Source organism: Amblyomma americanum, chromosome 9 (genome assembly GCF_052857255.1).
Source record: "Amblyomma americanum isolate KBUSLIRL-KWMA chromosome 9, ASM5285725v1, whole genome shotgun sequence".
In the NCBI taxonomy this organism is placed as follows: domain Eukaryota; kingdom Metazoa; phylum Arthropoda; class Arachnida; order Ixodida; family Ixodidae; genus Amblyomma; species Amblyomma americanum.
This window is the reverse complement of record NC_135505.1, coordinates 137,803,606-137,826,996: the sequence shown is the minus strand read 5'-3', so window position 1 is coordinate 137,826,996 and position 23,391 is coordinate 137,803,606. Positions and strand designations below refer to the sequence as shown.

The following is a 23,391-nucleotide window of genomic DNA, read 5'->3' as shown; positions in this document are numbered from 1 at the left end:
CGGGATCGAGGGCGCGAAGCTCTTCTGGTAATGTCATTATTCTTTTCTGCCTGCACGTTGGGAAATAGGCGATCACCTTGCCTCCATAAAAACGCAGCAGCCGCGGTCGGGTTCCGGGTTCGAACCCGACCGCGGCGGCTGCGTTTTTATGGAGGCAAAATGCTAAGGCGCCCGTGTGCTGTGCGGTGTCAGTGCAAGTTAAAGATCCCCAGGTGGTCGAAATTATTCCGGAGCCCTCCACTACGGCACCTCTTTCTTCCTTTCATCTTTCCCTGCCTCCTTTATTCCTTCCCTTACGGTGCGGTTGAGGTGTCCAACGATATAGGAGACAGATACTTCGCCATTTCCTTTCCCCAGAGAAAAATTATTATTGTTATTATAAACGCAATGAAATCGAGGCAGTCGAAGAAGGAGACGCCGTTGATCAAACACGAAGTTTATAAGCGAAAATAATCTGAAGTGCTCAAACCTGCCTAATCAAGAGCTCGTGGTATGTGCAGGGACACTCAATTGGGGATTCAAGCTGTATGCGCGGGGACACACCAGTTCGCACAACATTGGGCTTGAATCTCGGACTGTGAGCTGATGGCAGTGTCAGGGCTGTCGGTAGTCCCACAGTCGGATGCAACTTCAGTCTGCGGTGAAGCTCCGCGTACATTACGGACCGGCGCACTGAATTCATCCTCGACAAAAAAGTAGTTCCTTGTTAAAACTTTTCTTGTCGGCTAAAGAAGAAAGTAACTGCAAGAAAAAGTTATATGCTCTAGCATTTTGATACCTGGCTTGTTTAATAAGGGCGAAAGTTAAAATCTGATTTCATTTACTCTTGGGATTCGCTAGGGGAGTGATATAGGATGCCGTGGACCGTGGCCCAGTGTTACTAACTGCTGTTTTTTTTTAGGCTGTATCCTACTATATATTGTGTGAGAGCTGCCGGTCCAATCTAAGAATGTATGCGTTTGTCTGCGTCGTTCAGTCCGTCCTTCGTATTCTCTTTGTGCATTTTTTTATCACTTTGAGTAATGCCTGCAGAAGATATAGCTGTGGTCGCGGTAGTTTTTCTTGATGCAGCGCGTATGGTGGTCAATGAGAAGGGAGCAGATATGAGCGCCGGGCCAATTTGTACAGGCGGGATGACAAAAGGGACGTTGGAGACTGCGTCGGCTCCCACAAATGTGTGAGCTTGCTGCGTTTCTTGAGGACATTTTCTTGGGCTTGAGCGTCATATTTATCGGAGCACCGGAGCGAGGGATCTGACAGCGCAATTCAAGGCTTATCTGAGTTGATTGCCTGGTACTGTACAGAGAAAGTAAAGGTGAAGTAGGCGGTAAATCAAGTTTTACAGGCAGCTATTAATCACATTTGTTTTTCTCTTGAAGGGCTGAAAGGTTCAGAAGCTTCTCAGCGGTTGCTGTGCACAGGAGTAACGGTGATCATGACAATGTCGTTTGGTCTTTTTTATCTCAAGGCAAAGAGAAAGAAATCACACACACACACGCACACGCACACGCACACGCACACGCACACGCACACACACACACACACACACACACACACACACACACACACACACACACACACACACACACACACACACACACACACACACACACTCTCTCTCTCTCTCTCTCTCTCTCTCTCTCTCTAGCGCGTGCGTTTTTTGTACTTATACATCCGTAATTTTGCTGAACACGTTGTCGGTACACATTTCTTACTGTGTAAATAGCTTGTGCATATTACTTCTCCCCCTATCCTCTCTTCCTGTCCCCTCACCTCTTTCATTTCACTTCTCCATTCTGCCTGCTATCCTTTATTTCCGCTGCCCCAGCTCAGGTGCTTCAGTATCGATGGCAGATGCCGGGGCTAGCAAAAATCTTTTCCTGCCCTTTTATTATTATTTTAATAAAATCACTCACTACTACTACTACATAACGAAGGAATCGACAGTCCTTGTAGCGGGAAAGATTGTGGGTTTGCATTTTTATATGTAGACAAGAAAATGACGACCGTTGATTTCCTGTCCTAAAAAAAAAGAAAGATTTCCCTGCGCTCTGCTTGGCTCCAATGACAGATACTGTGTTGGGACTCATAACTAAATAAAAATAAGTCTCCGCACATGCCAATAGGTATAACGGGCGTTGGCTTCAATGAGAGTTGCCTGTTTACGTGAGAATCTCGTGAGCATGGCCCAGAACGTCGGGAATTCCAGAAGTCTCGATGCCAGATTTATAAACGTCACTCTGACCTATTCACGGGTAGTCGTACAAGAAACAAGAAAACTGTGATTTCCTTCAGCGTCAGGAAGTGGCCTATCACAAATAAAACTTTTATTAGACTTCCCCTTTCACTTTCAGGAAAGAGAAAGACTAAACAGTCCATTTACGTTCAAGAAAGTGAAAAAGAAACCGCTGAACAAGCTTCTCCGATACGTATATGTCCTTACGGCTGATGTCAATGCGTATGAGGAAGAAGGTTTTTTCTTCCCAGCCAATCAATTGACAAACAAGAACAACCTACCCGTCTGCTTCTCTCGTACTCAAGTTTTTCTAACTAAACATTTTTTTTTGCTAAACACGGGTAGACATCTTTTTTTTAGAAAAGCCGTTAACCTACATGTTGGAGGCATCTTTTCGTGCTCTAGTATTTTATTCTGCTAGTGTAAAGGCCTTCATTTGTAGTACGGAGAACGTTCTCGCTGACATTAATTAAAGCTTTTGCTGGCTATCGAAGTGCTTTATGTTGTAGATGAGACTCCGTGGCCTCCTGGTTGTTCAAATTTGCACCGAACTTCGGTTCAGCCAACAGTACGTTGCTTGAATTGCTACTGAACTACAACAATGTGGGATCCTTCAGTTGCGTCTATTAATACTGAAAAACTCGTCAGCTTATGTTAATGAATGTTTCTGCTTAAATACAGCGGCTGTAACTATTTCAGTCCACGGGTAACGTCGTCGATGTACGTGTTTTTTAAGACACCTCATTTTTAATCATGCCAAAGCTCACAAAAGTGATTCACGAAGTATGAACATGCAATTCTGCTTTAGCACGTTTACGGAAACTAGGCAAAAGTTCTCTTGTCATTCCTCTGTTGAGAATCCGAAAGTCTGCTGACCCAGCCGGCAATGTGTCACCGGACTACAAAGATGCAAGTCGCTCTTCGTACTGCTTCTACTGCCTTATCGATGACCGGGCTTCGTCACCGATCACTTCGCCTTCGTCACCACGGATGGTCCACCACCCCATTCTTTGAATTCAACTCGTGGTAGCGAAAGTTTCAAAGGCATGCGATGGCTTTGCCTCACACCGTTACTTCTAAAATCAGCCTGCGGCTGCGTATTGATAGCTGTCCCCCAGAGAAATATTAATTTACAATCGGAATGGCGGACGCGCTAACTGCACAAGCTCTTCGAATAGGTCGTCAGACTTAAAATGATTTCCTTTCTCACCATCCGTGCAAGAGCGTATTTAGAGTCAGCGTCGAATAAAACGCGGCCAATAGAGGTGAAATGCCAACAGCAACACGGGAAGTTTTTTCATTCGAAGACGGGATACTGGTGCACTTTATTTTCACTTCTTTATTGAGAAGATAGCTGTGTGGAAGGGCTAATTGACTCGGTCTGCATCACTTTTCCAGCAGCTAATATTTATGTGTTTTTGTGTTCGCGTCTAAATTATTCCTCTTCGCGTGTCATTTGACGCTGATGGTATACACCGCCTTTTCTGTGGTAACTGTGCAAGAAACTTCTTTCAGGATGAACAGGGTGGGCACTGCTTTCACCTGTCGTGCCATTGCTTCATTACCACAGTAAGCTATGTGCATCACAATCTTTCTCCGTGTATATTTCTTGTTGTTAGCTTCAACTAAAACGGTCGTCACTCGCGCTTACTCTATAGTGCATGTCGCTTTCATTCTACGAGTTTTCGCCGCACGTACTGTTTCTCCTTCCACCGGCCTGCGCATCATGGTCCGCCGTTTCTCATTCACACCCTGCGATATAGTATACGGTGTCAGTGCCGCCATCAGCCACAGGAACGTGGCTATGAGGGTGTCGTAAGCGGGATGGCTGGCGTTCGCCGCAAGGTATACGCTATAGCATGAGACCACGCATGCAGTTAAGAAAAGGTTTGGTTTGGTTTATGGGGGTTTAGCGTCCCAAAGCGAATCAGGCTATGAGGGACGCCGTAATGAAGGGCTCCGAATAATGTCGACCATCTGGGGATCTTTAACGTGCACTGACATCGAACAGTACACGGGCCTCTAGAATTTCGCCTCCATCGAAATGCGACTACCGCGGCCGGGATCGAACTCGCGTCTTTCGGATCAGCAGCCGAGCGCCATAACCACTGAGCCACCTCGGCGGCTCGTTAAGAAACGGGAAAACACTGAAAGCATTGAACGGTTTGAAAGCACGTTGTGAGCAGATTTAATTTTCCTCACGAAAGGGAACTTGTGACAGCAAGTGCTGGGAACAAAGTTTTGTGCCCAACGGAAATGTTCTCTGTCATGAAAGAAAAAAAAAAGGCCGTATTTTGTTTTCTTTGCCACGTCCGTAAAATGGCCGTCTTTCCGCTTCACTGATTGAGTCTTTGCTAGTCTGACAGCATTCAAAATACGAAGTCGATATAGTGGTGTATAGCTCTTTCCTGCAGGCTTATATTGTGTTGAAGAACAATCTGCATTTATTAATTTTCTTTTATTTGAATGTGTGTTAAGGAGTAGCACCATTCATCGCAGCTGGCTACTCCTTTTGTCGTCTAATCATGGCGCAGCACACATACAGGTCCACACACCCCAAAAAAATGGGAAACCAATATGGCGCAACCACCACTAGGAAAAGAGCACAAGTCCTGTCCAGTCCTTCTCCGCATATTTCCCTTGCAAAATATGTACAGTAAACTCCACACGCCCAATTTAGAAATATAGACGGACACATTCGAGAACCAAGCAGCAAATACCCTTCAATAGATTTCCTCCAGCCAATAGCTTCGACCGATTACCATGACGTCATGATCGACCCCATCTAACGGAGGCACCTGCCGGTCGTCTGCGATTTCATGCCATTCGGTCGAACCTATTGTCAGGAGGGCCCCTTTTCAAGCGAATTAGCAGCTACACTCTTGAGTTTCATCCGACTATAATTTTCCAAACGCAAACAGTAAAGCTAGCGATATACAGTACAAGCCCACACGCATACCTATCAAAACTTGTGACCTTGAAACGTGGCAGTGAGCAATAAAAAGTCTATTAGTGTGCTAAAAAAGACTCGCACCAAAATCACCTTACACTTAGTTCACAGGTGACATTTTATACACGGCGTGTACGCTACAGATGTTCTACCGAATTTGTACCATGCGATTTATACTGATTTATATCGCGCAGCAGCGACTATACCGCTTCGAAATTATTAGACAACTCTAAGAAGCGAATAAATTGAAGCCTCTTCGTGAAGCACTTGATTGCATAAGACCGAGAATTTTTCCCGCTTCTGGTGATGACCCGCTTTAGGCGTCGTGTCTTACTTCGTCTTTTCGTCACAAGTGATTACTGAAGTCCTCGGCGAATATCATAGTGAGCGACAACTCCTTTCTTCCCGATATTGTCTGCATTTTCCAAACAATCTCTTGGTGAATGCTCAATAGCTGTATTACTCTGTTCTTCGCTATAGAGAGTCCCCAAAATAGGGTGAGCTTTGCCGAGAATTAGCGCGGGGAATAATCTTCAGGGTCCCTTTCTATACGGAACAGCTTCCGGAGTCGCTGCTATGAACGAATGAAGAAAAAAGAAAACACGATGGGTAACTTGGGCCTATGTCACTGCCACGCGTGTAAAAAAAGAAGCTGAAAGAAATAGGTGTGAAAAGAAATATGCAAGAAAAAAAGCGACTCACAGCAATCATTTAAACGGAGCTACGATGATGGCTACTTCAGCAGTTCAGATACCGCCCGCGATACGTTCGTAGCCTTCTGCGTCGTCAACAATAGCGCTGAAGCACACGAGCTAGTCATTGTCATTGAGCTAGTGTGGCTAATGCTAGTCGCTAACTTACAAGACACAACATACGGCAGCCCCACATCGCATCGGTCGTGAATCCCGACGGAGGAGTCAGCTGAATAATGAAAAAATGAAAAAACAACAACAGTTGAACACAAGATTATCGTGTGCTCTAAATTGTTTCTTCCTCTAAGTGTAGAAACTGCTTGTGGACAGGTAGAGGAAGCCTGTCGTAGTTATTTCGGAAATCGTATTCCCTATATTGATATGAACATATTTCATAATGCAGCTCGCTCACAGAGAGCGGCTAAAGATCTTCTCCTGCAGTTAAGCCGCTTTCTAAGTGCTATTAAAGGCGTAGTGCAATTTTCCTACGGATGACAGGCGGCTGCCTAAACGCGCTTCCTCGCTGCAGTAATAGTAAAACATTTTCCTACCCCCATACCATCACCGTAAGTCATCACCAATACAGAGAGGAGATGCTGATGTTGATGTCTGTATTACGCCCTTCGGGAAAAAGTCACGTGATATTGAGATATGTTCGAGCGCCTCCGGATTGTCTTCACTAAGATTAGATGTGTTCGCGAATACCTGAATGCGTTAAAACAAGCATTCTCTTCGGAATAATTACAAGGCCCCCTCAGTTTCAGGCTAAGTTCAAAAATGCACAGTCACGGAATAAAAATCTTCCAGTTTTACGGGCGAACATATGTAGCTGCACCTTTAAAGAAATATTGAAGGGCATGCTGAATTTTGCTAAAGCACACCACAACACAAGTAAACACGGCCACATTGTTTGATGCAGATGAACGGGGACCATACATCGACAATCAAACCTGCGCTCACTGTGTATGCAGCCTGAGACACAAAGGAGTAAATACAAATATTTGTTCTTGAGCATAAAGAAGCAAACAATGTCTTCGCGTCTCTGACTGAGAGCGGAAACTCGCACGCAGCACCACACACCTTTCTTCTGAAAAAACTATTCTTCAGAAAAAACTAAATACTCTAATATTTATGAAACTTTCTTCGTAGATTCGTACCCCAAAATTCGGTACACGAAAGGCAGCACCGTATTTATGGTCGATCCAATTGCCCAATCCGCAAGCTCAGAGGGCAGAAGCATGGGCGAGTAGTACACGAAACCGCCGAGCCTGAACGGCGAAATGTAGCGAGTCTTTGGGAACGTCTCACGGACCGCTTTCATAATCGTCTCTACCACTTCGTTGATGTCCTCCCTGGCGATCAACTCGTAGGCGATTCTGGGTATCTTCAGCCAGCGCTGAATCTCATCCGCGCTGTAGTCGGCAATCACCTCTGGAGGCTGCTGCTGCAATTCCTGCTCCACCGCCTCGACAGCATCAAGGTTGGCCGTAATAACCGTCCTGCGCATGGAGTGATAAGGAAAAAGAAAGAAAAATTTAACTGTGGTTTAGCTTTCGTTAAACCGAGGGAAAAGCGGTAGTTTCACGGTGGTTTAACCTGTCAGGTAAACGCCGCGTTTCGGCTCCTCGGCGAGCCAAGAGTCGATCACGTGACCCAATTTTGACTGACCTTGACTTGACCTTAATGTGACCTTGACGGCTGTGATGACATTGACCTCGACCTTGAAACGACCTTGACCTCGATCTTTGATATTTGCAATGGCTTGGCCATTGGTCTCACCACTGACCGTTCAATGGTTCTCCAAACTTCTAAATTGAAGGCTTGACCTTGGCTGAGCCTTGACCTTGGCTGAGCCTTGAAGGTCATGGGAAGTACACGGCGATCTCAGCCCGTTACCTCTAGTAGCGAAGCTATCGCTTCAAAAATGCCATTGATCACGCTTGTGGTCTGACACGCGATGACAGCGGAAGCCCTTCGCGCGTAGTTCAACCTCTGCAGCACGCTCTTGCTGCGGCGATTCAGCAGCCCGTCATTTCTAAGCCGTGTTAAACGTTCGCGCTCTCTAACTCGCGAGAGACGCTGAGCAGCCTTATTCACTGGAGCAGTGCCGTCTACTTCAACGTCGGGGAGAATGACGCAGACCCTGCGGCAACCATGCTATGTATAGTCAGCGGTGGCGTCACTTTCAGGTGGTGGCGCCACATTAGCATGCTCTTTGGTGGCCACACGAAACTAGCGTTCGTTTCAAAAGCAGCTTGCATTAGCATCGCGTTGCGGAATGCAAATTTCAACGACAGCAAGGGCGGTGCAAGATGCTGGTGCTAATACAAGTGTTTCATAACTAGTAAGGGTGCCGGATACCTGCTGCGCTTACATTACATTAGCTTACATTAGCGTCACGCGGGAGGTGTAGTGAATGCGCAACGCTAGCGCTGCGGGCTAGCTGGTTGGACGGAACGCAAAGTAACAGCCTTTTTGTTTGTGTAGTGAATGGTTTCACTTGGTCTATGGGGTTTAACGTCGCAAAGCCACTCAGGCTATGAGGGACACCGTAGTGGAGGGCTCCGGATAAATTCAGGCACCTGGAATTCTTTAATGTGCACTGACATCGCACACTACACTGGCCTCTAGCATTTCGCCTCCATCGATACGCGGCCGCCGAGGCCGGGATCAAACCCGCGTCTTTCGGGTCAGCGGCTGAGCAACATGAGCACTGATTTACCGCGGCAGTTGTCTAGTGAATGCCGAGACGAATAGTGTAAGGGAATGTTTCGATCTTTTTTTGTGTGTGTAAATCAAGGGGAAATTAATAACGTAATCATTTTATCGCTGAATGATAACTGACGAGAAATTAAAAGGAAAAGAGCCATTTTTTCTGAATTTCTAATTAATTATCGTATAATGGTAGTATACTTACAATATTAATTTCCCATTTATTGACGCTAGGAATAAAAAAGATCGAAATATTATGTGATAACGAGTCCTTCATTTTCCTTCTCTTGCCTTTCGATGGAAGAGTTCAGTAACCGTGTGCAGCAGCCAATCGGGAGGGGGGGGGGGGGGGCGGGTTACGAGACGTGAGGTGAGCGGGCAAGGGTGCGTGGTAGACGTGCGTCACGTGACACACGGTGGATACATCCAGAACAGAGGGCGTCCAGCATGAAAACTACCGAAAAAGAACGACTAGGGGGGGGGGGGGGGGGGGGGTAGAGGAAGAAAGGAAGAGAATGGGCGGCGAAGACTTGAACTTGTTTAACGTGGCACATACCGTTCTCACTGTAAACATTTAAGGGAAGTTCAGCGTTGGCTGTATTCGTAAAATAAATGAGGGAGAAAGAACCCCCAGAACACCAGAAAGAACCCCAAGAAAGAACCACTACGGCACCTCTTTCTGCCTTTATTCTCTTAGGTCCCTCCTTTATCCCTTCCCTTCGGGCGCGGTTCAGGTGTCCGCCGATATGTGAGACAGATACTGCGCCATTTCCTTTCCCCAAAAACCAATTTAATTTAATTTAATAAGAAAGGACATCACAACTGAGCAGGCTTGGCGGCTCGCTTGGGTGGTCGGTTAACTTTAAGAGTGAACCGCAGCGGTGGCCTACTGGTTTGAACACCCGCCTCGTATGCGGGAGGTGCGGGGTTCGATCCCCAGTGCCGCCGGGTACCCACCGGTGATACAATGGGTGCAAGCTTTCCCCTGCTTGGTGCTCGGCTTCTTGGGGTGAAATGCTTGGGAAATGGGTCTCTGACCCCCCCTTGTGAAATGAAAACTACCTTGTGGATGGCGCTATTTGGCCAAAGTCGCCCTTGCACCATAAAAATTCATCTTCATCATCAACTTTAATAGTGAGAATTAAATAGGTCATGACTGTTCAGTAAATGGGTCACGTAACTAACGGGCAATCAGCGAGTCGTATACTGCATTCATGTCCCCATTGGATCATATCACATTGGATCATGTGATCTTGCAATGTAACATCGTCATTTCATGCAGGGCATGGGTAACAGCTCAAGTGAGTGTCGGTGTCATCGTTTCGGCAGCAAAAGCGATGAAGTGAACACCGCTCTAAAGGGAAGCAGTGCACATCCTTCGTCAAGAGTAAGGAATCCATGGTATTTTCAACTGGGTCAATCGGTGTGGCTCCTCACTCACCACCAGCCTTCCAGACCTATTTACGGTAAGAGCGACTCGACCTCACAGCTCTGAAACGCCCGACTTCCACGGATGACTCAATTCGAACTCCTCTACAGAGCTTAGAACGAAACCCCTTGGGCTTGACAAAGTTCTCTCGTATTGTATTCCGCCGGTCTGAAACAATGCGCGCATTTGGAACAAATACGAACAAAAATGCACGCACATTTTTGAGGCCGGCAAGTCGTGCCCACATTTGATTGTGGAAGAAAAGGTGCCCAGATGTCAGCCGACAATAAATGGTGAACCGATTTCTGCCCTGAATTTCGACGCACAGATTTCCGCTCACAATCAACAGTGCAATGATGTCCGTGTACGAAAATGGCGCAGACATTATCGTGGGGAAAAAAAATTGGTGCGCAAAATTTTTGCTGAAAAAAGCTTTAGCGCAGCCGTTGAATGCACAGCTGCCTTAAAGAAAGAGCAAGCCCTGCAAGCCTGTTACGGGGATGTTAGCTGCAGTGCTAGCGGACACTCACTTGTATGCAATGGGCTCTACAGCAATGAAGTCCACGCCCTTTCCTTGGCACTCCCTCCTAAGCCCTTCGACCATCGATACCAGGGCGTACTTTGTCATGCAGTAGGGGACAGCCATTGGCATCGTGATGTGCCCTGCGACAAAAAAAAAGGTAGAAAACAGCAAGCCCATCTTACATTCATAAAGACTTTTTTTTTTCTTAGAAGACGTCTTTTACTTTCTAACATGCATATTAGGCTCACATTTCTAGTAGATTACGTTAAATACAAATTCAGGGAGGGCGTCCGTTATGATGCTTAACGCCTCATCATTATTTTTGATGGTTGAAATTCGAGATCCCCTTTGGTTTTCTAATAACCTGTCTGGTATGATGCAGCAAATCTCAGCAAATTGCTGCGGGTTATGTGTTACGGGGGTTTAACGTCCCAAAGCGACTCAGGCTATGAGCGACGGCACAGTGAAGGGCTCCGGAAATTTCGACCACCTGGGGTTCTTTAACATGCACTGACATCGCATTGTACACGGGCCTCTAGAATTTCGCCTCCATCGAAATTCCACCGCCGCGGCCGGGATCGAACCCGCGTCTTTTGGGCCAGCAGCCGAGCGCCATAACCAGTCAGCCGCCGCGGCGGCAGCTGCATTAGAAAATTGCTGCATAGAAAAATGCGCGAAGAATATGGAAACAGTATGCAAAGTGCACGGGAAGAATTCTTATGATGAATATTTTGCTCCCGGAAGTGGATTAACTGCAACAGTCAGCTTTCTCGTTTTCCTCTTTGTGCTTTAATGCAAATGACTTAAATTAGAGTATGAGTAAGAAATAAGTGCCTTGATCGAGCCAAAGTTTCATAGCAATGGGAAAAAAGTCAAGCAAAACCCGATGTCCCGATGCTTACCGAATGGGCTAGTTACAACGATCATCCGTCCTTTGCTCTTCTTCAGCAGCGGCAGGAACTTTTTGGTGACCCGCAGCGTCCCGTACACGTTGACGTCAAAAATCTTGGTGATGCTGTCCATCGTGACCCACTCCAGGAGGCCATTGGTGCGCACAGCAGCGTTGGCGACGACAGACCAGAGAACTGCGAAATTAGTAGAAGAGAGACCGTCAATTGGTAGCAGGCTTTCTTTGGGCTTGTTACCTAGAGCTTGGACAGTTAGGAAACTGAAAAGAAGCTGGAACAACTTTCATAAAGGGCACATGAATAATCAGTGGACAGCAGGAGAGAGAGAGAGAGAAAACAATTTATTGCGCTAAGTGGTTAGGCGTTCGGCTACTGATCCAGAGTACCCGGGTCGGAACCCGACCACGGCGGCTGCGTTTTTATGGAGGAAAAACGCTAAGGCGCCCGTGTGCTGTGCGATGCCAGTGCACGTTGAAGATCCCCAGGTGGTCGAAATTATTCCAGAGCCCTCCACTGTGGCACGTCTTTCTTCCTTTCTACTTTCACTCCCTCCTTTACCCTTCCCTTACGGCGTGGTTCAGGTTTCCGCCGATATGTGAGACATACTGCACCATTTCCACCCCCCCCCCCCCCCCGATGAAAACGAAACCAAACCAAACTGAGGACCCACCGCGGTGGCTCAGTGGTTAGGGCGCTCGACTACTGATCCGGAGTTCCCGGGTTCGAACCCGACCGCGGCGGCTGCGTTTTTATGGAGGAAAAACGCTAAGGCGCCCGTGTGCTGTGCGATGTCAGTGCACGTTAAAGATCCCCAGGTGGTCGAAATTATTCCGGAGCCCTCCACTATGGCACCTCTCACTTCCTTTCTTCTTTCTCTCACTCCTTTATCCCTTCTCTTACGGCGCGGCTGAGGTGTCCAACGATATATGAGACAGATACTGCGTCATTTCTTTCCCCCCCCTCCAAAAAAAAACAATTATTAACCAAACTGAGGTCTGTGTCACTGTCTCTAGTCGGTGAGTTCAGACTCGGCGTGGTAGGGTTGCTACCCAACACGGAGGGGATGTTGGCAACGAGCCTACACTGTTGGGCGTAGTGCATAGCGCACATTTTGGGCATACTACATAGCGACATCCTGGGTTCATACGTGCTTTCTGAAGCCAACAAGTCGTGCGTGCGCGCGTGTGTGCGCGTGTGTGTGTGCGTGTGTGCGCGTGTGTGTGTGCGTGTGCGTGTCCGTGGACGTGTGCGTGCGTGCGTGTGCGTGCGTGCGTGTGCGTGCGTGTGTGTGTGCGCGGGGGGGGGGGGGGGCTGTTTATCGTGTAATAAGCGCCCCTCCAGCAAATACGCATCATTCTCTTACTCTCCATAACATTTCCCGACCAGGAAGTGAGCGAAATGGGGCAGAAGTTTGCGTGTGAAGATGGGTCATCCACGTGTGGATATAAGAATGGCACTGGCCTCTTTCCAGATGAATGGGAAAAGCCCTGTCTCTCAAAAGATGATTTAAATGACCTACCAGTTCAAGCAGCATGCAGCAAGGGATGTTAATAAGCATGTTCCAGCTGTTGGGTTACCGATTACACTAGGAGCTCTAATCCGGTTGTGTTGGAACAGTGCCACGTCTAATTAGGGAAGTTCAAAGGTTAACTGATGCCTTTGTCGAGATCATCAGGGACAGGAGGTGGTTAATTAATCTGCAGAGCTCTGAGCTCGCAGTGTTGGAAAGAATGCTCTTTACATCGCCCATTTATTAATACCTCTGTAGAGACGTTCAATGGGAGGTGAATGGGAGGTGAATGTCATATCCATACGTACTCTCATTTCTTCCTAGTTTCTTGATACTAGGTACCCACAGCCTCAAGTGTGCGAACGTTCCAAAGCTACATTTATAGGGCCCGCATACGTCGCCCAGCTGGCTGTAAAAGAAACCTTGCCTTCAAGCGACCATACTCGGTCGTAAATGCCAGCCTGTATGGAACGAAGCCTCTTCAAAAGCGACTACCGCGTGCAACGATACGAAATGGAGCAAAGCAGCCTACCGCGGGAGCCCAGCTCTTGCTTGACGCTCGAAAGGGCTGCCTCGACTTGCTCGTCTCGGGTGATGTCCAGCTGGAGGACTCGAACGTTCTTCAGCTTTCTAAGCTCCTGGGCTCCATCACCCTGGGAGTTGAGGCATCCGGCGAAGATCAGGAAGCCCTCTTTGCTCAGTCGCACGGCGAGGGCGTGTCCAAAACCGGTGTCGCAGCCTGGAAAAAGGTTACGTTAATTTAGTCTAAGGAATGCTCACAATTCAATTCTGGACTAACCTGGATGGTGCGTTACATATGCCAGGTAGCGTGTGAAACAAATACCAAAGTGCAAGATGTATGAAGCAGTAACTATGAAACTTTGATCTTGCGGCAGTTTATCGAGGCAATATCACGGGAAAATTGCGCGGTGTTTTCATAATTAAACAATGAATTGACTGGAGATGCACGCATGTTGTGGATGTCACCACCTGGTACACGTAGACTCAGCCGGCCTGTATTATTTTTTGCGCCCCGTACGTAACAGTAACCTTTCAAATTGTTGTTGCTTATGCTTAATGAGCAGTCATCCGAATGAAATTGTACTAAAGGGACAATGGCATGGTTTTCCTACGCACTGAAGTTTGGTACTTCCGTAAATAGTACAAGATTCTGTACCCACAATTTGAGTGTGCTGGACGCGCTGTATATACAAAAAAAAAAACGCTTTCGAAAATGGGATCGCGAAACTCCTCCCATCTGTCAGCGGCCTCCATATTTCATGCTCTCGTGACGTCACAAGGGCATACACGGAGCAACGTCGCCTACTGCCGTTGCAGCAATGCCGGCAGCGAGTTTTCTTGTCGCCTTTACTCTCGAGGGCGATAGGAGTAGCAGTCGACCTTCGTATATAAGTTACAGGCGACGTAAAACCGAAAGCGGTAACGTTAGTTTCCGTCGGTATACTTAGGGTCTGGTCACACTAGGCAGATCGATTGTCGATGAACTGGTCGGTATGCAGATGCCGTCGCTAGCGCACCGCCGACGGCGCGACCAACGGTTACGAAAAATGTGCTTAGTGGGAACATCATGCTAAGTACGGCGACAGACGCGGCGTACTACGTGCACCAGCTAAGATGTGATTTAAGTCGGTGCCTGCACATGGAACCGAGCGGCCAGGCACGCGACGCAGCACCGTTTCTCCCCAGAAGCACAACTAATCAACCCAATATTGGAAATATATTGGCAAATGCCGGTCCTACGTTGGGCTAGAGTAAAACCAGTCATTTCCAATATTGGCCCGATTACCTGTGCTGCTTGGAAGCTCATCGCTTGCCGCAAGTTGCTTGGGCCTTTGCGGCCGAGCGATAGCATGCCCGGTGAGGCGACGGCCTAAAAATTTCCTCCAATTGCACTCACCATCCTTGGCGTTCATGTAAGGCTATAGTTTCACTTTCGCGGCCCTCACTCAACACGTTCTTCAGGCGCTGAATGACCGGGAGATGACGGCCTGAAAGCAGGTATAACAAGGATGCGGGCGTTGCTGGGCCGAGCCGGTCCAGCGGCGGCAGGAAAAGCCAATGTTTCCGCCTCCTGTCACGAGATGGCGTCGCGATGAGTCACGCATCATAACAAGCCACGTACTAGTACGCCGGAAAAACCGGAAAGCCTTTCTCTTTTTTTAAAGCGCACACACGAACTAGTCGCGAGTAACGGCCAACAGATGGCGCCAGTTCACGTGCCCTTGGTCCTCCCGGGTCATAGTCAGCGTGCAAGCTCGCACGCTCTCCTGGGTGCACACTTCTCCTGGGGCTGCAGCCTTCCTGAGCATATAGCAGCAGCAGTGAGTGCCGGTATTTTGAGAGACGCGCTTCTTCAGTGCCATTGATTCTTTCCATATCAGTAGCCTCACTGTTTTGTCTACATAACGTCCGTTCCTGTCTGGCCCGATGCCTTTCTGGGTGTCACCGACACGAATCATATTGAAGAGTCATTCCAGACATTTTTGTAGCGCCTTGTGTAACATAGTAAAGCTTGCGGCGGACATGATGGTCCTGTGACAAGACTACGCCTGAGGAAAGCAGTGTGCGGACACCAGCTCTCCGTGTCTTCCTTTGCTTTTGCACGCATTTTCTTTCTTTCCTTCCTTTGACACCAGCGGGCTACTCGCTTTACACAGGCGGTGAATTGCCAACGCTAGCGGAAATAAAACATGGTTGAGAAGTGCATCTAAGCCAACTGCTGTCTACTCAACTTGTTGCAATATGCCTTGCACTGTTGCGCGTTTTCCGCTGAGACCGCCTTCGAACTTTATTTTTACTATTTATTCAGACTTTGTGGCACCAGTTTGACAATTACGCACTTGTTACACGCACGTGGTCTGCCATTTTTTTAGTTAGTAGCAATGTTAGCGCGTGTCTCCCATGTTTCGTCAGGGTTAGAACTGTAATTTCGGCTATTATTCGCTGGAATGTAAGCGTTGTCTTACCCTTCAGAAAAACGCTCATGAGTCAGGAGGAGAGAAAGGTCCTTTTTTGTAAAATTTGATCGGTGTTGAATTGGGAGCATGCTGTGGCATTGTAAGTGGCAGTAATTTTACACCGTTTTCCTTATACTTGGCTCGAATCATGGTATTCTTCTCAGTTATTGGTATCAAGCTAACTAATTGTTGGAAACGCTGTCACTGATAGAACGTTCGGCACACAGGAGACTTCGAAACGGCACATTTAACCGCTGAAGATTCGCTGCATCTCTTTCAGCGATGGGCAGGTTTAGATTTAATACATATATATGTTTCTTAAACGGGTTTCAAAAGTCTTAGTTAACTGGTTTTCGCACTAGCTTAAAAGATTTCTCTGGACTCGTGGCGGACTGCTTTGAGTGAGATACTGGTTTGGCTGCTTTGAATGTAGCGTCTATTTTTCCGTTTTGCTAAGAGCCCCTGCGCATTTTGTAATCGTTCTGTAACGTAACCTAGTGCAGTTAAAGTCGAATTCTCAACTTACTCTACCTATAGCATTGCGTATCCCTGGCACATAGTATCGTAACGTTACAATGTCGATTGCGATATGCGCGAGTCTAGGCGACAGAGCAGGCTATGTGTGGGATTTTCCGAGCTACACCGCGAGGGGACTTTTACGACTTTCTGTGCTTAAATTACCTTTTCGTCTCTGGCTGTGTTGAAGGTCCGGCTTTTTTTTTTTCCGAATGCTAGTAACCACATGAACAGTCCCTGTTTTGAAGAGGTGTCAAAAACGAAGCGGTTACAAGGGAAACGATGAGTTTAAAAGGCACTGATAAGATGCCAAAATTTAAGGGCGAACGCTAAAGTGCGTCGACATGTGTCTCGTCCTGAGCTAGCCTTGAGACACCAAGAGTCTGATGTGTACGTCTGATACCTTGCTTACATTTTGAGAATCCCTTACTGCCCTTTCGTTTTCATTGGCCTTATATTTTCGCACAGTATACTGGGGGGGGGGGGGGGGGGGGGGGGAGGGGAGGGGGAGACTGAGATGTACTGATACGAATCGGCGAACTCCGAATGAATTATCGTTACATCTGCCGGTCTTCTTTCATTGCCATCTTTCCTTTCGAGGCATGGCAAGAAACCCCTAGCCTTGAAACTCACACCCGATCGTCACAGGCGATCGCCCCTCGCTTACCTTCTGTCGCCCTCTCCACCGGTGATGCTGTGAAGGCAAACGACCTGACGGCTTGCGTAACAATTACCCAACACTTATGCAAGGACATATCAAAAAGGCAGGCAAGTTGGCGTTCACTAATTACAATAAACCCAATAAGGCGGAGCAGCTATTACTCGTACTCTGTTGCCATACTTTAAGTCCCTTTTAACGACTGACATGGGAATCAAATCGAAAAGCAGTGTAAAAGATGAAAAAAAAACAGCAGAAAAGTGCTACGGTTTTAACGTAGCTAAACCTAGTAGACGTGCGAAAGCATGTGTTTAGCCTGGTTGGCTCATGGTTTTGCTTTGCTGTGTCGTCGGCACGTCTGGCGGCGATATTAAGCTCATGCTAAGCACTGATCGAGGTTAAGCTGATCTGATCTGTTCGCGCCGCAGATGGAAGCTGATGTGAAGACGACGATGTGCAATGCACAACCCAAGAGTGTGTTGCAGTTTAACACGAGGCGTGATCGGCTGCGCCGATAGCATAGTGCTATCGTGCAGTGGCCAGCGAAGCTAATCTGCTCGCGCAGCCGCAAGTTCAAAACCCAGTAGCGGCAATATATAATTTATTTCTGCACCCTCAAGTTCATACAAGCCACAAGATTCCTGGCTGGGTTTGACGCTGTGAAGTAGTGCATGCTTGCGCATTAAAACTCGACCATGTTGACGACACCGAGCATTTTTGTAGTCCGCACTATGGCGAGCAAGGTGGTGCCGAAGGTGCGGTGCATTAATTATTCCCAAGCGTGCTGATTTAAGTGTGGTGTTTTGTCGCAGTAACGGGCAGGCGACAATCAGTTGCTCTAACCAGCGCAGCATTTCGGGGTGCGTTTTTGTGCATCTGGCCTTGCAAAGAAAAAAACTGGTCTCCGCCACTGTTGTATAGCTGGTACCTTAGGAATTTGCTTCAGGAATTTTCTGCCCAAGCTCTTACATCACCTCCCGAATATCAGCACCTTCTGCATCCTTGGAGTAGCAAAGACTGGCGCTCGCGCAGACTAGAGGTCTCTTTCACGCGCTTGCGTTGCCGGGTTCCCCTTCTGAATTTCTACCTCCACAAATCTGGCCTGGCTGTTTCCCCACTGTGCCCTTTTTGTGCCGAACCTGAGACAATAGATCACATCCTGCTGGTCTGCCGCCGCTTCTCTCATTTGAGGGGGCGTCTTTTGCAAATTCCATTTCATCAACTGGGCTTGCCTGTGTCCTCCGCGGTTGTTCTTTCCATTGGCGCTTCTTTGCTTGGACGAAGCGACAGGAGTGTGCGCTCTGCTGTGCAAAATTTCCTTCAAGAAACACAGCGACTCCCATTCCTTTCTTTTTCCCGCTCTCAGTCAGTACGACATTAAAAGATATACAGACATTGTATACTATTATGCACGTTAAGCCATTGTCCCGTCTTCGATCTCCTAGTTAACAGGACCCCTGTCCTTTGCGTCTTCCAATCTATCAGCGAACATGCTATTACCACTCCTTTTCCCGTCAAAACTTTCCTGTATCCAGCAATTAACCGCCTTTGTCTTGGCCACTACCCCGCAGTGGGTATGCGCCAGCATTGTTTGAGACCTACCTACCTACCTTACAGCTAGAGTACGGCGGTTTTCTGACAGCCTGAAGCGTACATTTTGTTCTTGCATTCTGCTTTACACCACGGGCGTCCAAGTGATTTTTCTGCCGACAACCATTTGAATTGGGGCAATTATCCATCCCAAAACTCTGACCGTGATTTCTCCCAGTTGCGTTTGTGCCGCCGCTTATCAAATATTTTCCTTTTTTCCAATATGCTCCACTTAAGTATTCTCACCCTTTGAGAGAAGTATAGCCTGATGATAACACTCTCTTTTTTACGAGTAGTTCATCACGGCTTAATGTAAGCCATAGCAGAAAAAGGATTATGCTCGCTAATTTGCTGAGCAGTAGCATCGGTCGTCCGAGTGCGTCTTTCAGTACTTAACCCAAGCAGTCTGTAGTTATTCCTTGGTACAAATCATCGCAAACCTAATATATGACGGCAAGTTTGACAGCCTTTGAGTGCGAAAAGAAATAGCCGCGAATATTAAGATCACAAGTTTGTATATATCTATAAGCAGCATACTAATACATCCACAGACCGTTCTTGTTAACTCTAATCCGTAGCCTAGCCATTCGCTAGGCCCAATGTTGGGTAAATATTGGGCCAATATTGGAAAAAGATGGTCTTGCATTGGTCCTTTGTATGATCGTTAATTGCCAATCTATGTCCAATATTGGGGCCGATTACGTGTGCTGCTTGGCGTTCGCGAGCGCTAGCGCGGGTCCTGTTGCCTCTCTCTGCCCGTGTGTGTGCATATGCGCTATAGTAAACAGGCGCGACTTTTAGCTTCATTTCCGCTCACGGCGTGGAACACTGAATTTCCGATTTACTGCAGCACAACTCACCTGTAATGAGTACACTCTTTCCATCGCTGGGCAGCTGCTTCACAAAGAGCTTCTTCCACACGAACCTGGAAAGCCAGTGTGCCGCCAACAGGATGACGCCGATGGATCCCACAGTGCTTCCAACTCGCGTAAGTAACGGCACGTAATCCCACGCGTTCCAGAAGAGCAGTGCAAACGCCACAAACAGCGTCCAAGAAGTACGCATGTCCGCACTCTACTAAGCACAGGAGTGTGAGGGAAACTCTCTCGAGACTTGCGAGATAGAAGACGCGTCTCGGGCCAATAGAAAAGATGCAGTAAAAAGTAAAAAGGAAGAGCGAACTGTGACGAAAATAATGCGTGAAAGGTCAACAGGAAAGACGAAAGGCACCCGAGAGGAAACCGATGGAGAGCGACCCTGCAATCAAGGCTTGGTTAAGAGCCATGAAAAGGATATGCAAGAGCGAGCGAAATCGCTTCTCCAGTCTGCGCGGCTTTCATAGAGGTCGCACCCATTCGGCGACTTTCTTTGAGCAGTTGCCACCTCTCGCCATCGCGCTCTATCGTCGTGCGTCCCCCCCCCCCCCCCCCCTCCGCAACCTGACGCGCGTCACGGATCCCCTTTCTCGGCGTTTGCTGATATATCTTCTCGGTCGTCACTCCGTAAGTCCTTGAAGGGAAAGAAATGGCCGTTTTAGCAATGCCCTTCTGCAAGTGTTTATTCATTTAGCTATTTATTGACTCAACGACGCTCTCCCGAGACGCGGTAAAAAAAAAAAAGAAAGAACCAGTCAGAGTCAAGCTTCGTTTCTCAGCGCATAAATTTCCAGTGATAGCCGGTTTACTGCAGGCTTTGCCGTGCTGCTTAGCTGTTTTGGATGGCCAGCACACAGGAGCTACAGTGAACAAAGTTGCGCTGTGATGTAAGTATGCGCAATAAAGACCGGAGCTATTTTGGCAGTTTTTCTTGATTATTTTTTGATTTCGCACATGGCATAGGCTTCTCTCCTGCGACGACGACATTTACGTTGTTTACACCAACCTGACATTCGCCAACACGCGGTCTTGTGCTCTGGTGGAGCGGCGGGCGAGATCCTCTCCATCGCCCATAGCACTATCCTATCTTATAGTTCTATCTTATCGCCTTAGCCTGCTTCTCTTTTCTTCTATCCCATCTTAGGCCGCGCTATACGAGATAGCTGTGTCGTCCGATTGCACTGAAGCTCGCACCAAGCGGGGGGAGGGGAGGGGGCGTAAATTTGCTCCACATCTGGACAAGGAAATGCGGTCAAAGCAGATTTTTGTAGCTCGCCCAGCAGCGATGGCTCAGTGGTTAGAGTGCTCGGCTACAGATCCGGAGTACCCGGGTTGGAACCCGACCGCGGCGGCTGCGTTTTTATGGAGGAAAAACGCTAAGGCGCCCGTGTGCTGTGCGATGTCAGTGCACGTTAAAGGTCTCCAGGTGGTCGAAATTATTTCGGAGCCCTCCACTACGGCACCTCTCTCTTCCTGTCTTCTCTCACACACTCCTTTATCCCTTCCCTTACGGCGCGGTTCGGTTGTCCAACGATATATGAGACAAATACTGCGCCATTTCCTTTCCCTAGAAACCAATTATTATTATTATTATTAAGGAAATCCGAAGCGTGGCAGCCGTGACAGGAGGCTTTGCATCGAAAATATCTTTGCCTCCAGCTACATTTAAATGCTGTCCTACTATCTTGGGAGTATTGTCGAAGCTGTATTGCTTCGGCCCATTCTCGCCTACTTCCAAAAAGGTGGAAGCCGGTGAGAATGCGTTTCACAGGCCGGTAAAAAAAAAATATCAAGCCGATTTGTGGATGTTTCGACTGGCGGTATAGCGCACGTTTAGGCACCTATTGGCATCAGTGACATGCTCCCATCGCACCTAAACGCACAATTGAGGGACGTGGCTTTGGTTCTGTTTTGTGCTTTGGAAATTTTATAGTTCCTGCTCAATTGGACGTTTCAGAGCACACAGGCAATACGTTTGAACGCAGCAAAATATGTTTTAGTTGTGTTACGGGTTACAAATCAGCATATTGGCCGCAGCGCCGACTTCGTGGTTATGGTGCTCGTCTCCTCACCAGAAAGGCGTTGGTTCGGTTTCCGGCCACGGCGGTCGCATTTCGATGGAGGCGAAATGTTAGAGGCCCTTGTACTCTGCAATATATAACTTCCCGTTAATGAACCGCAGTTGGTCGATGTTGTCCCGAGCCCTGCATAACGGCCTTCCTCAAAGCCTAAGTCGCTTTGGAACGTTAAACCGTATAGAACCTGGAACCAAATTATCATATCCCCTACATTTGAAAAAAAAGTGGCTGTAAAAACATTTTTTTTGTGATATTATCAACTATATTATGCAATGTTGTAGTCGTATCAACAATTCGTAATAACTGAAGGAGTTTTTTTTCATTGTTTCATGGCCGGAATTATTATAGTTGCGAGCTGACTTTTCGTCAGAATCCGAAATTTGTTCTGCAGCGTTGTGTTTGACATTACTTTCCCTGCTTGAAAGCCAATGCTTGTGTTTGATCGGGGAGATGGTAGATTTTTGGGCCATATATTATCGAGGACAACGATATGCTTATGATATTGTTTGATGGCCGCTTTCTAGCCTCGGATCAGCTGTATGAATTGCCAACTCCACGGATTCACCACCAGTGGGAACTCATGTGACTGATAGTGTAATTTTATGGACAAATGCAATTAATGATACTTCCTTACGTAACTCACGTCTGACCCACGTCTTGGTTTAATTGGCTGTGTTCTCAAGAGAATATGTGGAAGACTCATGGCGTCATCGAGATAACCATCGCAGGATATAGTCGATGTGGGCAACTGGGGCACACAATTATAGAAATATGGGCGCCTTATTGCTTACTTCGCCGTAACCAAACACGCCTATGTTAATAATTCGGATTGGCGAGCTCTTCCGAATTTTACGCGATCCCTGGCACCGTGCATAGCTGCTCGGAAATTGAGAGAAACTGCGGAGAAAGCGCACCTGCCGCGATGCCAGAAGTGAAATTGGAAGAAACCTGCCGTGTTTCCGATACAAGGAAATTGTCCGTCCGAGGACAACGCGTGGCGCACGCGTAATCACTTTCCTGGTTCATTAAAAGTGCCCATGCGTTGCTTCCCTATAGAGGCCCGCGTCAAGGGAGCCGGCGTGAGTGAAGCGATCGTCCGGATGCACATTTTACGGTTGTCGGAAAGTCACCAGCAGGCATTTAATTCTCCGCCTACGCCGTGCTCATTCGGCGCGTGTTTATGCAGATAGTCCCAGTCGTGAGCTATAGCACTGGTGTATTGCTGCCTCAGAGAAGAGCGAGAGTATATATTTTCTTACCCTCTTGCCCGAATATCGCCGCCGCCGCGGTGGCTGAGTGGTTGCGGCGTTCGGCTGCTGACCCGAAAGACGCGAGACCGATCCAGCGGCCGCGGCGGTCGAATTTCGATGGAGGCGAAATTATAGAGGCCCGTGTACTGTGCGATGTCAGCGCAGGTTAAAGAACACCAGGTGGTCGAAATTTCCGGAGCCCTGCACAACAGCGTCCCTCATAGCCAGAGTCGCTTTCAGAGATTAAACCCCCATAAACCAAACCAATCTTGACGGGATAGGTGCCACCCTTATAAAAGTGGCCTATGGACAATGTATAGACTTCTTATTGACACATTATCCTTCCTGTAGATATTTCCTTTCGTCTATTCACAGTCTATGTAGACTGCCCACAGACAAAAGTCTAGTAGAAGTGTAGGGCCACAAATCTAGATTCTCTGTAGACTGTTCATAGGATGTGTATTCTATTCTCTAGAATTTGTCTAT

General features: G+C 47.7%; 1 protein-coding gene across 1 annotated transcript; it reads right to left on the bottom strand.

The window, feature by feature from the left end:
• Positions 1–4,399: 4,399 nt before the first annotated feature.
• LOC144104556 (D-beta-hydroxybutyrate dehydrogenase, mitochondrial-like) lies at positions 4,400–20,048 on the bottom strand. The gene is made up of 5 exons (XM_077637643.1): positions 19,563–20,048; positions 13,493–13,699; positions 11,445–11,627; positions 10,550–10,682; positions 4,400–7,377 (listed from the first exon to the last, which is right to left on the bottom strand). The coding sequence occupies exons 1-5, from the start codon at positions 19,765–19,767 to the stop codon at positions 7,008–7,010; spliced, it is 1,098 nt and encodes a 365-aa protein (XP_077493769.1). The 5' UTR covers positions 19,768–20,048; the 3' UTR covers positions 4,400–7,007.
• Between the last annotated feature and the right edge of the window lie 3,343 nt (positions 20,049–23,391).